The sequence below is a fragment of the Eurytemora carolleeae genome, unplaced genomic scaffold (assembly GCF_000591075.1).
Source record: "Eurytemora carolleeae unplaced genomic scaffold, Eaff_2.0 scaffold755, whole genome shotgun sequence".
Taxonomy (NCBI): Eukaryota; Metazoa; Arthropoda; class Copepoda; order Calanoida; family Temoridae; genus Eurytemora; species Eurytemora carolleeae.
In genome coordinates, this window is record NW_019396643.1 from 84,772 (window position 1) to 102,133 (window position 17,362).

At 31.9% G+C, this 17,362-nt stretch overlaps 1 protein-coding gene across 1 annotated transcript in view; it reads left to right on the forward strand.

Moving 5' to 3' along the window:
- Positions 1 to 17,362, forward strand: part of LOC111706769 (sodium channel protein 60E) — a gene marked incomplete at its 3' end in the record, with an annotated part of 89,511 nt that overhangs the window by 7,435 nt on the left and 64,714 nt on the right. The window contains exons 2-8 of the mRNA XM_023479705.1: positions 5,173 to 5,503; positions 6,121 to 6,332; positions 10,222 to 10,312; positions 11,182 to 11,280; positions 12,575 to 12,651; positions 15,496 to 15,646; positions 17,133 to 17,225. Of these exons, the coding sequence (XP_023335473.1) occupies positions 6,316 to 6,332; positions 10,222 to 10,312; positions 11,182 to 11,280; positions 12,575 to 12,651; positions 15,496 to 15,646; positions 17,133 to 17,225 (528 nt within the window). The remainder of the gene's footprint in view (positions 1 to 5,172; positions 5,504 to 6,120; positions 6,333 to 10,221; positions 10,313 to 11,181; positions 11,281 to 12,574; positions 12,652 to 15,495; positions 15,647 to 17,132; positions 17,226 to 17,362) is intronic.

Sequence of the window (17,362 nt, forward strand, 5' to 3'; positions counted from 1 at the left end):
ATTTGTTGTTTAACTATGAGAACATACTATGTAGATATATCACACAAAATCATCTTTTCTTTGCCTGTAAAGATACGTCGTGCATTATCACAAAAAAATTAAAACCTACAAAATACTAGCAAAACTTGTGATGTACAGAAAATGGTAGAAACTGTTTTCATTAAGTTTTAGAACATTTTAGATTAAAGTAAAATTACTTAACATAAAGTCTACCATGCATGCTGTAGGGTAAGAGTAAAAAAATGTTTTTTATTCTTTAAACCTTTTTTTAAGTGAGACAAATCTAGTGTTTGTAGGCCAATTCTGACATAATTTTTATAAATCAATTCATACATATTTTTGAAAAAACTTTTATGTTTTTTAAGCCTTCCTGCGTAGTTAGCGGAAGTGGATATATCTGGTTTAGAGAAGTAGATGCTTATATTGGAATCCTTTATTTACAATTATTCTTTTCTTTTTGTTTAGAAAACAAACAAACATGTTTATTGTTTACTCACATCATAAGTTACAATTAGGACCACATGTAATCATGTACAGTGTATACACAGTACACTGTTATAAATGTATACATGTACTTTTAAGTAAGTTTAAGAAGAATAAAATGACTGTCCCATGTTTTTCAATTTTTCAATGGGGGTGGGGGGGCCTTACTTTTTTTTAACTTTACAAGGGGGGGGGGGGTTCAGCCCACGCTGAATACCCCATGTAAAAACCATAATCTGAATAAATTTGAATAAAAAGTAAAAAATTTTAAAAGTTTTAATAATGAAATTATTTGCTCTGTTTCCGTTCGCGAGGTAGCTTTCTTTTTAGCTTTTATTCAGCTATAATAAGGTTTATTTCAATTTAATTAATTTACTTTCCATCATTCCATGATATTTTTGTAAAACTCACGGGGGGATTTGTTTTGTCCATGGATGGATTAGTTAATATAAGGTATATTCAGATTTTCATTTACACAGGCGACATTTTCTTTTAGATTGAGAATGAGATTGCGCGTAATAAAGCTTGAAGCTTAATTAATGAAACATAGTTTAAAGTACAATGCTATATTATAATAAACCGGAATAATAATTATTGATTGCATATTTTAAATAAACCGGAATAATAATTATTGATTGAATATTTTAAATTCGTCTTTGACCTTAAAAAAAAGAATGTATTTTTAAAATGAAAGGACTATGGCTATTCTGAGATAACTTTTTCATAAAAAATATGTCTTAAGATTAGGCTGCTAAATGAAGAATACCGCAAACTATTTCTAAGATAAAAGACGACTTTCAAGTCGTCAATCAATTAATATTTTTCCGGCTATTTAGAGCAGCAACATACATAGTTGCAGATTTTAGTGATTTTTAAGCGAAAATGTTTTATTTTTTTATACAATAATTTCTTATCAATTTCACGATTTCATAAGTTAGGTAGGTTACATTGATTTGTGCTAAATACACCATGCATAGCAAATCAATAAAGTGGAAAAGAGTGCTGTGTGCTTTGGATACTATCATAGTTTTGGTTCTTTTCACCGATCCATGTTTCCAACTTTGTTTCAAGGTTTGCGTTTTATTATTGATTATACTTTCATTAATCTTTATTGAAAGGGAGTGTTCGCGAAAAATGAAAGGGTGTATAGGCTTTATGCGATAAAAAAGCGGCTAATCTTAAAATTAAGATTAGTAGCGATCAAAAGCGCTTTTTTCTTGCACTAAGCTTATACCCCCTTTCATTTTTCGCGAACACTCCCTTTAACAAAATAATTTCTACAACATTATAAATAAAAAGGACTGATTTGGCAGAATAGAGCTGGGGGAGGGGGTCCTTGGAGGGATAGGGGAGGTAATAAATAAAAAGGACTGATTTGGCGGAATAGAGCTATGGGGGGGGGGTCCTTGAAGGGGATAGGGGAGTTAATAACAATTCAGGCTTTTTTATAATTGTAAAATAATAAGAAAAAATACAGTCTCAGTCTCTTATATATAAAAGAATATATATTTTAAAGGGATTCTTAGAACAGTTTCTCGTTAAAGTAACTAAATACTCGCCACAAATTCTAATTTCTAAATTCACACATATTTGCAACTTGATGGTGCAAAATTTCAAACATCGACTATTTGATCTAGCAGAATTCCAAATCTAAAATAAATAATATTTACGATTTCAGAAATGGCTAAGATAACAGGCTGGGAAATTTAGAATTTGTGGCAAGTGGTTGATTTATTCCAAATTAATTGTACAATTGAAACTTCATTAGGAACAAAGGAGAAGGGATATAAGAGGTCTGTTTGAATTAATGGTTTATAAAGTGGTGTCAGTATGTTAATCATTAAGCACTCTACATTTCCCCTTCCTTCAAGCTTTCCCTAATATCAACCAGAGGACACTGATTTGCAGAAGAAATATATTTATACCTTGGTAGACCAGTAGCGGTGTGTAGTAGTTAGTAGTAATATTATAGTAGGTTCATAACTTCATAGCAGGATAGTGTATTAGTTAGTAGTAATATTACAGTAGGTTCATAACTTCATAGCAGGATAGTGTAGTAGTTAGTTGTAATATTATAGTAGGTTCATAACTTCATAGCAGGTTAGTGTAGTAGTTGTAATATTACATTAGGTTCATAACTTCATAGCAGGATAGTGTATTAGTTAGGAGTAATATTATAGTAGGTTCATAACTTCATAGCAGGTTAGTGTTATAGTTAGTAGTAATATTATAGTAGGTTCATAACTTCATAGCAGGATATTGTAGTAGTTAATTGTAATATTATAGTAGGTTCATAACTTCATAGCAGGATAGTGTAGTAGTTAATAGTAATATTATAGTAGGTTCATAACTACATAGCAGGATAGTGTAGTAGTTAATAGTAATATTATTGTAGGATAGTTAAGTAATTTGTAGAAATGTTATAGTTGGTTTATGTAGTAGAATAGTGTAGGGTGTAGCAGTAAGTAGTAATATTAGAAAATACAATTTCTAGAGTATCTAAAAAAATGTTGCACATCAAGAAGATGTCCTCTTTTTTATTTGTATATTACATATACGACTAAAAGACATTTGTTATATTTAACCATAAGTTCTGCCATAGATCAAGTGATTTAAGTTTAATTTATCAAAGGTTTAGAGCATCAGGTTTTGAATTAAGCAAAACTATGAAGATTAGAAAATTATAGATTGATTACATCCTTTTAACAGGTTTTAATGTACGACATTTCCAAATGAACGGTAGGGGGGGAGGGGCAACGGTATGTGCAAAAATATATTTATTTATGCAACTGCCTTGTGTTATTATGCTGGACATTATGTTTGTTTGCCGGGATTTTTACCTTTTTTTGGTTTGTTTAAAAACCAAAAAAGTAAAAATCCCAACAAAAAACATATTGCCTCATATGATAACACAAGGTGGTTGGATATATAAATTTATTCAATGCAATCGGATTGAAAATGTTCGAATATTTTTTACTAAAATCCGTGAAATATGAAAAGAGTAAGGTATAAAATGTTATTTAATTCGGAACAAATTAGAAACTTTTTATACCTGGGACTATGAAATTGCGAGTAATAATGCGGGATACAAATTCTCCCAAAATGGAATAAAAAATCTTCTTGATTTAAATTGATTATATTTTCTATTTGCGCAAAATGTATGATTATTGGTCCACGCTGTAAATATACTAGGAGAGTATAAAACTATTCAATAATTCACAACTCAATGCGCAAACTTCTGATGCGAAAAAGAAAGTTTAATCGAGTATATTTAGTTTGAAATATTTGTATAGGTTTGCAATCAATAAACCCCAAAAATACAAACAAATGGGGTATTTATTCGTCGTACTGCGTTAACTGACTTTATATTCCTTCAATAAAATACAATTGAATTTTAAACCGGAAAATAAAGAGAACAGTTTCCCAGATATGCAAACCGTTATTAACAATCAAAGCTTAATTGACTTCACTTTAATCTACAAAACCATTTTCAACTATAAACTGTGGCTCTATTTGTGAGCTTTTTCAACTTTAAACTGTGGCTCTATTTGTGAGCTTTATCAACTTTAAACTGTGGCTCTATTTGTGAGCATTTTCAACTTTAAACTGCGGCTCTATTTGTAACCATTTTCAACTTTAAACTGTGGCCTTATTTATGACCATTTTCTCTTCGTTTACCATTACCATTACCATTACAAAAAAGTTCGCAGATGTCATCATATTTTTTCATGGATTTTCAAAATTTAACGAAAATATTTTTTTGGAGACAACTTTTTGTAATTCTGATTTCTGATCTGAGCATCCATAAACCTGCCTTAGGGTTATGTCAGGTCCCACACAAAACGTGGGCCCGATAGCTTTGGCAGTTGGACGTTTATTGGATACAAGCAAAGTATATATATATAGAAGACAAAGTACATAGATTAAAAATATTTAAATTTTACTCGATCTTGCTTTTCGTAGACTATTTTAAAACATAGGTTTAAATATTTTTTTATACGGAAAATTACAGCAGTACAAAAAAACCGGTTTTTGTTGGTGTCTATAATCTAATGAAGCTGCAAATCGAAATGTGATTTATTGTTTATTTAAAATAAAAATGATTAAAATACAAAAAAAATTTCTTTTCAACTAAACACTTCTCTTTTAATTATCCTTAACATATGGGCTTTCGACAGATTTAAGTTAATTTAGAATTATGGTTTCTAAAAATGAAAAATGAAACAGAGATGAAAACTCATAAAAATCAACCCTATTTAGATAACTAAGAACGGTGCTGTTAGGTTTTGAAACTGTTAAATAAAGTTTTTAGCTGTCAATAACTTGAAATTCCGTTTACAGTCCTATTAAAGGTATAATATCTAATGAGACTGTAAGCGTACTTCCGCTTACAGTCCTTGCTGGATAAATATCTAATGTGACTTTCAAGTGACCCTCCAATCTCCATGTAAAGATGGCAATGCCCGATTCACAAAGGTACCATTGTAACGCTTATCCGATCAGAAACCACAATTGAAAATGATTAGTTTTCAAAATTGTAAACATTGATGTCTTATTCCTAATTGATCATACAAAACTGCTAATAGTACCTTGGAGAATCGGGTATTGCCATCTGTGCTTGGAGGGTGACTTGAAATTATGCTTACAGTCCCTTTAACTCCTGCTTTGCTAACCTCTCTATTATTTCAGATGTATGAGTTGAGTATTTGTCCTACAGACTCTTAAACCATTAACAAATATCAATCCTAAGATGAGTGCATGTCTAAACCAGACTTAGAACCCCAAAAAATCGAAAAAAAATTCTCACCGATAAAATTAGACACAGTTTTAGTCTTAATCCTCAACAGAACCTTTGTTTTACCAACACCAAAACAAGAACCAGAACCAGAACCAAAATCAGAACTCTAAGAACCCCTGTATAGTGACCCCTCTGTAACCCCGGATTACGAAAGTTGTTTAAAAATCCTTTATGAAAATAATGAAGCTGTCTGTAGATCAAAACTTCAGCATGATATAAAAGGTAATGTTTTTGTTATGAAACTGATTTAAACAAAAACAGTCCTTTATAAACCGGCTTTTTATTTTAACGATTCGGTTTCTATTTTTATATTTTAAATTCCAGTTTCGATCGATGGAGAGGTCTTTTGTAGCATAAATTGAGGAAATTGTGACACTTTCAAGTTTGCCATTTTGGCTGGGTTGAGTTACGCACATTTTGAAAATGTTAAGCAGATTTTAAAAATGAAATGAAAATGTAAAATTCGAACCTTTTGATGACATTTGTATCATTTTTTAAGGCAATTTGTAACAAAGTTTAGTTTTCTAAAGTTGGACATGAGTTGAAAATTTATGAACACGGTTGAGATTGAACCTAGTTCAACTTCTGTATGGTTCAAGCTTAAAAGTAATATTATTAAAGTCTTTTAATTCTACAATTTCTGTGTCGATATAAAGAGCAAGTATATCGTGAGTTGAACCAAATGTGATTGCTGGACTACTTATTAATCACTCATAAAGTTTCATCTCCGGCGATTAAATTATATTTACATTTGACTAATCGTCAGATCTTTGATCTTTGAATTTCCTTAAATCCTAATTTGTTTATCCACTTAAAACTATTTTTTATTCTATGTTCAGGATAAGGATGGATTTGTATGGTTTTGAGTTTACATGAGGAGTATCCTTGATGTTTAGAGTTTAGAGTCAGGTTCAAGGGTTCTCCAGGTTCTACATATAGTACTACAGGGCTGGCTGGTATACCTGAAGGGGTTCGGGTTGAGGAGGAGAAGCTAGGTGGACAGGGGAATAGAATTAACCGAGGTCTTGCAGGGAATGAGTGTATCAAGGAGGTAAGATAACTTTCAGATACACTAAGTCCCGGAAAACAGTGTAATAGGAACAATTAAACAATCTTTTTTGTTTTTGAAATTGCTTTCAGTAAAAAGTTTTACCAGGATTACTGTATTTAAGTTCATTAGACTATATATCATAACTTAAGTCTAATATTCGTTTTCCTATTCCACAGCTTTATCGGTACCACTAAAGTAATTTTTATTACTTTAATCATGCATTTTATCAAGTGGTTAAGTTTTAAAACAAATCAACATTTAGAATCATAAAAGTAAGTTTTATTTGGCCGATGTTTAGTAATTATGCAGGTTTAATATGAACGATGTAAAAGGATTTTATAAGATTTAAAGAGTTGTGTCGTTCAGTCCAATGCATATGGTGCAATTTGAGTGGAGATGTATTTATAGGGTTTAGTAAAAGTATTTTTAGGGTTCTCTAGATTTAGAATAAGTGTATCTAAGGTTGTGTAGGTTTAGTGAAAGTATATCTAAGGTTGTGTAGGTTAAGTAAAAGTGTATCTAAGGTTGTGTAGGTTTAGTAAAAGTATATCTAAGGTTGTGTATGTTTAGTCAAAATTTATCTAGGGTTGTGTACGTTTAATAAAAGTATATCTAAGGTTGTGTAGGTTTAATAAAGTATGTCTAAGGTTGTGTAGGTTTTGTAAAAGTATATCTAGAGTTGTCTAGGCTTAGTAAAAGTACATCTAGGGTTGTGCAGGTTTAAAAAAGTGTATCTAAGGTTGTGTAAGTTTTTTTAAAGTATATTTTTAAGGTTGTTTAGGTTAGTAAAAGTATATCAAGAGTTGTGTAGGTTAGTAAAAGTATATCTAGGGTCATTTAGGTGTAGTAAAAGTATATCTAGGGTTGTGTAGGTTTATTAAAAGTATATCTAGGGTTGTGTAGGTTTAGTAAAAGTATATCTAGGGTTGTGTAGGTTTAGTAAAAGTGGATCTAAGGTTCTGTTTGTTCAGTAAAAGTATATTTTTAAGGTTGTGCAGGCTAGTAAAAGTATTTCTAGAGTTGTGTAGGTTTAGTAGAAGTATATCTAGGGTTGTGTAGGTTTAGTAAAAGTATATCTAGGGTTGTATAGGTTTAGTATAAGTGTATCTAAGAATGTGTAGGCTTAGTAAAAGTACATCTAAGGTTGTGAAGGTTTAAAAAAAGTGGATCTAAGGTTGTATTGGTTTAGTAAAAGTGTATTTTTAAGGTTGTGTAGGTTAGTAAAAGTATATCTAGGGTTGTGTAGGTTTTGTAAAATTATATCTAGGGCTGTGTAGATTTAGTAAAAGTATATCTATAGAGTTGTCTAGGTTTAGTAAAAGTATATCTAGGGTTGTTTAGGCTTAGTAAAAGTATATCTGGGACTGTGTAGATTTAGTAAAAGTGTATCTAGAGTTGTGTAGGTTTAGTAAAAGTATAGGTTTGGAGTTATGTAGGTAAATAGAGTGTTTGTTTGCTAAAGCAAGATTTTCTGAAATCTCTCCTCATGTATTTTCTATTTTCTTGTTTCTTCCTTGTTTCATGTTTAAAAAAAAAATCCTCCAGCAGGTCTTGTATGAGAAGAAATGTATGTTTTCAGAATTCTAAACTTTCATTCATTATTTTTAACCACGCCTTCTCCTCTACCCCCTTCCCCCTTACACATCCTTCACTTATTCCGCTCCTTCCCTCCTTTACACATCCCCCCCTCCTCACTTATCCTCACCTACACCTCCCCCTTGCTCACTTATCCTCCCCCCTCTTGCTCACTTATCCTTACCCACACCTCCCCCCTTGCTCACTTAGCCTCACCCACACCTCCCCCCCTTCCTCACTTATCCTCACCCACACCTTCCCCCCTTCCTCACTTATCCTCAGCCACACCTCCCCTGCTGTTACAGATATTTTTCTTTTCTTTTACCAGGTTCCAGCCATTGAATTCTCACTCAGAGCTTCCATACGTACTTGGATATACTAGTCTTTCAACATATTTATCAAAACAGTCTTTCTGCTCAGTAAGTGAAGGATAAACAAGTACAGGGATATCTTAAACCTTTCACATAACTCAAATATAAACCATAATTAGATTATTTTATTTAATATTAAATTGTAGTTAGTTTAGGAAAAATATTATAGTTATGAATATAATTAGGTTTAGCTTCAGCTGCAACAACGATGATATGGGTAAGCGAGTTCCAAGATGATATTGCAAGAAAACCTTTCGCAATATCAACACCAAATTCCTCTTATTAGCTGGATATTTTAGTTTTGATAATCACGTTACCCTCTGCCTTTAAAGGGTTGAAAAGGAAATAATAATAAGATTATTTTAGAACTATAATGGGCGTCTCTGTGGTTTAATGACTGATTTAGTTCAGGGTTACCCAGACGATTGTACGGAATTTTATACCTCCCAATCATAGTTCCCTCCAGATGTAAACTTGGTTTATACCTCCCAATGATAGTTCCCTGCAGCTGTAAACTTTTTTTATACCTCCCAATCATAGTTCCCTGCAGATGTAAACTTGTATTATACCTCCCAATCATAGTTCCCTTCAGCTGTAAACTTGTTTTATACCTCCCAATCATAGTTCCCTGCAGCTGTAAGCTTGGTTTATACCTCCCAATCATAATTCCCTGCAGATGTAAACTTGTATTATACCTCCCAATCATAGTTCCCTGCAGCTGTAAACTTGGTTTATACCTCCCAATCATAGTTCCCATGCAGCTGTAAACTTGTATTATACCTCCCAATCATAGTTCCCTGCAGCTGTAAACTTGGTTTATACCTCCCAATCATAGTTTCCTGCAGCTGTAAACTTGTATTATACCTCCCAACCATAATTTTCTGCAGCTGTAAACTTGTTTTATACCTCCCAATCATAGTTCCCATGCAGTTGTAAACTTGTTTTTGTTAAAGCAAAATAATTTTTTTCAATTAAAAGATTATATGATAGTTCAACATTACATTTAATAACGTCTCATTCTTCGTGAGTGACTCGTAACGCCTTGGCCTTTTTCGTTTTTAGTAATTATCAAAATTACCAAGATTTTAGCATGAGATCTTGCAACCTTCTATAAATGTGTAATTTTTTTCTGGAAAAATCTAAATTTTCTTATTTGTTACAATAACAATCTCTCCTTGCTGGTCACACCTTATAAAAATAAGGATTTCTTTTAAAATGCCAGTACAATTTTAGATGAGAGAGAAAAGAATAATAAAGCTACATAATTGCGCAGATTTTATTTTAAATCTGGCACGTTTAAACTTTAGAATTATTTTATTTAGATTCCCAATTTTAGTATTTACAAGCCTTAGGTTGTGTATGAATAAACTTTTTTAGAAACCTTGAATGATAGCTGAGTTCCTAGTCAGATATTTTAATATTTAAAGCTTTATTCTTTCTATTCAGTTGAATTGATCTTTATATATTAAATTCTTATTCTTATTTTATTCTTTTTTTTCCGGGGGTTTTAAAAAATATCTGAAAAACGTTAGAAATTTCTTCTTTAATACGAACCTATTTAAAGAAAAATAGATTAGGCTAAAAGTATCTTTAAAAATGTGTCCACAAAAAAGTAAATATAAGATGATTAGAAAACTCCCATGTTTTTGGGACACCCTGCAGGGGGCTGCACCACTTTAACAAGATGTAAACACAATTTCTCTGCTATAGGTTTTAAATCTAAATATATTGACAACTATTTTCCTGTGTATTTTTAACAGTGCTGAATCAACATTTTTTTCTTTTCTTCTCCGAATATAATCAAATAATACTAATAAATATAATAATACTTATTAGAATAGCAGTGCGCAGTGCGGCACATTTGTTAATTATAAATAATGACACTAATTGTATTAGATCTATCTTTATCTGATTCATGAATAACTTTTATATTTTTTATCCAGGGCGAGCTTTGCAGCCGGAATCGCGGCGGTTAGGCGAGAACGTCACAGGAAACGAAAAGAAATGGCGAAAGATGAGATAACAGAATATGAGGAAAATCATCGCTGATATATACATTATTTACCTTCTTTTTATTGCAATCTTGAAATATACACTACTAGGCTTTTTGGGCGCTTCGCGCCTATCTTCTATTTAAATTGTAAACATGTTCTTTTTGCTTACATTTTAAAACAAGGAAGAAAAAAATTTTGCGGATTTAAAAAAAAAAAAATTCGTGGATTTTCAAGAATTTAAATTTTTCTACAAAATTAAAAACCTTTAAAACACATTTAAAAAAAATTTTATCATTCATAAACCTTCCCTGTGGTCACGTGATCTCCCACAAAAAATTTGGGCCCGATCGGTTCAGCCGTTTCGACGTTTATTGGATACAAACAAACAGACAAACAGACAGACAAGCAACATTTCTAGGCTTTTAGGGCGCTTCGCGCCCATCTTCTATTTAAACTTTTAATTGTGGCTTTATCTGTGAGCATCTTCTCTTTGTACAGTATAAAACAAAAACAAAAAAAGTTTGCGGATTTCATAATATTTTTTCGCGCATTTTCAAAATTTTATAAAAAAAAAACTTTTTAACACAAATTTTTAAAATTTCAATCATTCATAAACCTTCCCTGGGGTCCCTAGATGTCTCACAAAAATTTGGGCCCGATCGGTTCAGCCGTTTTGACGTCTATTGGATACAAACAGACAAACAAACAAACAGACAAGCCAAATTTATATATAGATTGTAATCTTGAAATATACACTATTTACCTTCTTTTTATTGCAATCTTGAAATATACACTATTTACCTTCTTTACCGGCAAATTTCTCTTCTTGTTTTGCCTTGACGACATTTTAAATCTTCATACTACCCCCCCCCCCTTGATTGGTGTATAATGGTTGATATGTGAGTATAGGAAGGGGAACCTGATCCTCTAGACTGTAATCATATCTCAGTTGTTCCTGGGCAAACCCTGAACCCGGAGCCGGAGAATACCAATCCAAAAAAAGACAAGGTAACCCCTAAGTCACACGTAATATAAAAAATATTAGAAAGATCGAAGGGACTGGAAATAAATATGCCATAGGTGATTCACAACAATACCTTTCAAACCCCCCTTTCTGTTCGCATTTTAAAGGCTTTCTCTTCCTCTAAACCTTTCTTTAATTCTCTAACAGTATTTATAAATGTGAGAACTGAACACGATGCATCCCACTCACAGATTCGTTTATGCTAATCTTTTCTTTTAAAGGGACTGTCATTGTAAATTCATGTCAACACCATTTAAAGGAGGGCAATGCCCGATTCAAAACTGTAGACTTTAAAAACTTTATCTGAATAATGAATAATGATGTGGAAAGTTTGTTGTTTTTCCAGCTTGAAAAGTGCTTAATTCTGACAATTTTTTCCACTGTTTCTGAAGCAGACATTACAAAGCCCCTTAAAAGCTTGAAAAACAACAATTTCGATAATATCTTGAATATCTTGAGCATACTTGATCAGACAAAGCTTTAAAGGGTACCGTTGCGAATCAGACAGATCCCACTCTATAAATGGAGAGTCAATTATGCCTATATCCCTTTAACAAGAGATTTAATTATGGTTGGATTTATGAAAATCTTGAATTTGCACATAAATTAACCACGACGGTTGATACTTTAATAAACCATGATCTTGATGCTTTCTGCATTCAATTTAACCTTGTTGATGCCAAATATCTATCCAGCAAAATGTTAATGTAAATATACATGTTGCCTTGTATGAAAAAGCCTTAATAGTTTGTTATTAATATCGAAGTATACAAATTTTATATTTTTAACATTCTGTTCAAAAATGAGATATTACGAACTACATGTTCAGGTTTCTTATTACAATTTGTAATGAACAAGACTTTCTTTTAAGAATTAGAACTGACTGAAATATGCACAGACGTCTTTTTAAGGGACTGTAAGCGTGATTTCAAGTAACCCTTCATGCAAAGATGACAATGCCTGATTTACACCGCGACCCTTGAAACTTTAATCTGATCAAATATGTGGAAAAGATCTTCGTTTTCTGATTCAAAAAGTGTCAATTTCTAAGATTCTTCAATGCCTCCTTTAATCAACCGGAAATGAAATAAACATTTTAAATGAACAAAAACATTGATTTTAATTTTTACTTGATCAGACAAAACTTTTAAGAGAACTGTTGTAAATTGGACATTGCAATCTTTGCATGGAGGGTCAACTGAAACTACGCTTACAGTCCCTTTAACTCACATCCTTTTTAGTAAACCCTGTATGTTTTATTCCCTCTGGTTTGTTTAGCTTGTGAAAGTGAAACCTCGAATACAGCCTGAGATCCGACCTTTTACTAAAGAGTCACTGGAGAAGATAAATCTCAGGAAATTTATCAAGATTAAACCTTGAATCAATCAGCTGATTAAATACTATCATTAGAGATAATTACAGTTAGTCACGGATACATAGAATTTAAATTTTCTCTATTCTAAAGTTAAAGCCTATATGCTACCAAAAACGACACTAGAAAAAGTGAGGCTAGCTAAATGACACTAAAAAATTACTCGAGCATAAATGACGCTAGAAAAACGACATTAGCATAAATGACACTAGAAAAAATGACATTCGCATCAACGTCGTATACCAAAACTGACTGTCATGGACTATGACACAAGTATTTTTTAATTCGGCTTATTGAGCTGACATCCCTACAATTTTATTTCAGCTTGATGAGCTGACATCCTTACAATTTTTTTAAGCACCCCGTGAAGAAACTCAGGACCGAGTAAACTAGAACCAATGAAGGCTTTTTGTTTTTGTTCACCCTGTAAAGATATCAAAATCTGCGAAACAGAAGATCTTTTATTTTGTTTCACCCTGTAAGGTATTGCAAAAGAAAACTAGAAAACACATAGAAGATCTTTTGTATTTTATATCCGGCCCAGGTTACATGGGATGCTGGAAACAAAACATAGATTAAATAAATCTCAAAATACAGAATAACTGATTATCCGAAAATAATTCTAGATTAATATTTACTAAATATCGCTTTATTCGTTGTTACAATCTCAAATTTTCTGATACCTACATCTTTGCAACCTGGCAAAGACTCAATATCATTCTGCTATAATTAATTGCTCTTTCAAATCATTAAAAGTTGGATTAAATAGTTGAAACTTTCCTAAGTACTCCATCCTTGTTTGGTAGTTTTCCATGATACAAGAATGATATGAAACATGTTCTATTCTGCTGCACCTGTTTTTGTATTTGTTCCATGACACATGCATAAGGCATCATGTTATATACTGCTCCCTCTGTGTTTGTATTTGTTTCATAATGCGAATATAAAGATACAGATTCTTTCCTGCTCCATCTGTGTTTGTATTTGTTTCATGATACATCGAGATAAGGCTTCATTTTTTATACTTCTTCCTCTGTGTTTGCATATATTCATATATTCATATTCATTTGCATATATATTTGCATATATATACTGATATAAAGGTACAGGGACTATCCTGATCCATCTGTGTTTGTATGTGTTCTAAGATGCACGGATATAAAAATACAGGTTCTATCCTGCTCCCTCTGTGTTTTTATGTGTTCTATGATACACGGCAATTAGAATACAGGTTCTATCCTGCTTCCTCTGAGTTTGTATGCTTTCTATGATATACGGAAATTAGAATACAGGTTCTATTCTGCTTCCTCTGTATTTGTATGTGTTCAATGATCTACGGAAATTAGAATACAGGTTCTATTCTGCTTCCTCTGTATTTGTATGTGTTCAATGATATACGGAAATTAGAATACAGGTTCTATTCTGCTCCCTCTGTATTTGTATGCGTTCTATGATACACGGAAATAAGAATACAGGTTCGGTAATGGTCTTCCTTCCTTCTCCGAGCTCTCGGGCATAAATCTGAGTTTAGCTCCCCAACTCTCCTAGAGAAGAGGCACGGTACACAAACCTTTAGCTCCTAGTTCTTCCTTTTATTAATATATAAATCATGGTTTAACATCAACAAGTCAGGATCTAGAAACGCATTAGAACAAAACTGATTTACTACTTCTAGAACAAATAAATTATAGAATTTTGTTCTTTTTGCGAATAAGGTCTTAGAAAATATTAATTCATTATAACAGCTAGAACCGGTGTCCTGCATGGAGCGCTCTCTTGCATGGGGCGAACCGACCCCTGAAGTTTTAACCATCTTAACACAAGGGTAGACACAAAAAGCAATTTTAAAACATAAAAAGTTATTAGTTGACATATATTAAATACGCATTTAGTTCTTAAATGTATTTTAAAGGGGGTATAGGCAAAAAAGGGTATTTCCTCTTGTAAGTCGTCTTCCTTTCAAATCACCAAACAATTAATATTTATTCGAGACATAAATAATTTTAATGTGATATTCAAATCAAAATAAATTAATAAATAACCATGTCATAACCATTCTTTTTATGTCTAACATTGTGTTGAAATTGCTTAAAATTGTAGGGGGAGTCCGCTCCATGCAAGAGTCCTCTCCATGCATGACACCAGATATAATAATCTGTTTTGTAAAAATTATTCAGAAGAGGCTCAGGAAATTAATTGAATAGTTAAATGGTAAAATGTAACGTCATTAAAAATGCGCAAATTTAACAAAAAAAAGAACTCCGCGAAATGCAATTTTCAAAGAAAAGGGAGGCTTGAAGAGCAAAGGTTAACAGCTAAAATTATTACTAGAAAAGCTAGGGGATAGAAGCACCCGGAAAGGCTAGTTTATGTTTATTTTAAAATGAGATGAAAGAATTTCAAAGGAGTCTCAAAGAATGCTGCATTGAGATACTTAAAACAAGTAGAAAAGACTGTTTAGAACCAAAATGTAATACGGATTTAATAAAACGTTTTCACGTTTTAAGTAATATCCATGTTTCCTGTTGTGTTATTTAAAACATAAACTATCTTGTGTCGAAAGGAATCCCGCAACCTGACTTTTTATATCTCTAACTATAGAATAACTTAGTTCCAATACAAAGTTTGAAATTTCAAAGATTTACTCTCAGGTTGCAAACATAAAAAGGCAAGATAATTAGGATTGATGAGAATAATCACTTACCTCATTTGTGATAAAAGTTGCGTAAACCAAGTAGTAAAATATGAATTCCTGCTATACATAGTTATAATCCTGAGCCTAATATAATAAGAGTTAAATGGATTCTAATCTTGATAAAACCATCAGAACTGCGAACCTAATCCGAGATTATGGTTTCCTACCTAAACGAGCTCCGCACCTGGAGGATGGAGCAGAACTCCCGGGAAAGTTCGAACCCTTCCCTTCATGTTTACTCGGCAAACCAGTAGAGGAAATAGATACTGTCGTTTATGAAAAGGTAAAACCTGTTTAAATTAAGTAAAATGCAGGTAATATTGATATCTTTTATTTTTGTAATCAATACTCCTCTCATTCAAGAGCTATTAAGAAGAACACAACTGTTTTAAATTTCTAATATAATAATCATAGAGAATAGAATATATAGAGAGGAATTTACTAGAATTGTACTGTTTCCATACTGCAGGTGTACTTCACATATTTATGCTATATAACCTGTTGGGCCCTGGAATATCATTTTATAGAAAATCTAAAATTATTGTTAAAAGAAAACCAAATTATGAAATAGGCTGGTTTCATAATTGACCAATGATCATTTTACATAGACTCTATGCCTTCCACTTTACAAACGATGATTTTCCGTTATAACTATAAATCAAATGATGTTTTTATTCACCTAATTCATTATAAAGTTTATTTAACAGCTTAAAAAATTCGAAATTGAAATGAATAGTCTAGGGAACATACTGCATAAATGTACTCTGCTGCGCGCATATAATTTGTGAACATTTACATGATTTGTACACTTTGAACTCCCTTTCAGGCTGAAAGGGGCTGAAAAAATTCATACCGAGAGATTCTTTTAATTCCTCTCTATATATTCTATTCTCTGTGATAATAATACTTTTCTTATACTTTATCTTATACATAAAATCAAATCTATTTCTTTGCAACCTGTTGCCGTAAAGCTTTGATATTTCAAACTTAGGCTATTTAATCCAAGAGAAATCTAAGTTTGAAATAAATTGCGAAATAGAAATTAAAGAAAGAATTGAAAATAATAACTGTTAAAAAATCAGGAGGAGTAAGTAAAATGGTAAAAATGACATTTTTACAATCCATTAACCGTTCATTCAAAATTTTATACATAATTTCTAATAACTAACTTTTTAAATATGCTTCTATATCAGAATTTTGCTCTCATAATAAAATAGTACATGAATGTATCATTTACTCTCAGACAAATTAAAATGGATGGAAATTTAAACCCCCAAGGGATTCAATAACAAACCAGAGGGCTAAAGAACGGATTACTCGTAACAAACTCATAATGTGTTATCCCTATGTCGTTGCAACCTGACGTTGCAAGCCTTTGATATTTAAACTTTAACTATTCAAGTTTTCATAGTTTGAAACACAAATATCTACAACGGATAATAAACATAGAGTGTGTACTGTGTGGCGAGTTAACAGTTTTTTTACTGAAAGTTATTTTGATTGTTATTTTCACAATAAAGCTCTTCGCTCATATATGTATGTATATTTATATGTTAGCTATCTCTAATATAACGGCTGGACCAAATTGGCAGAAACTGTTTGAGGGATCTGATGGGTATCCCGGGGTAACAAAAGGCTTGAAAAAATAAAATGTTTATAATAAAATTTTTTTCTTCAAAATTCGATTTTTTAAAAATTCCACGGCAACAGCAAAGGGCACTTCAGCTATTGAATATTATTTCACAAAGTATTTCTAAATATATGTTTAGACCTTCTGTGTTGTATCTCGAAGATTTCAGAAACCCTTTATACAAAGGTTTTCAGCCACTAACTCTCTATTCATTTTTCCTCCCTGGAACTGCGTAAGTATTTTTATATATTATATTTATCTTAATTATCTATTCGACAGTATTGTCTAGAATTAAATTAAATTCGTAAATCAAATTTCTAAAGACCATTACTGTCCATTTGTCTGCAAAAATATAAGAAACTAGTTTGG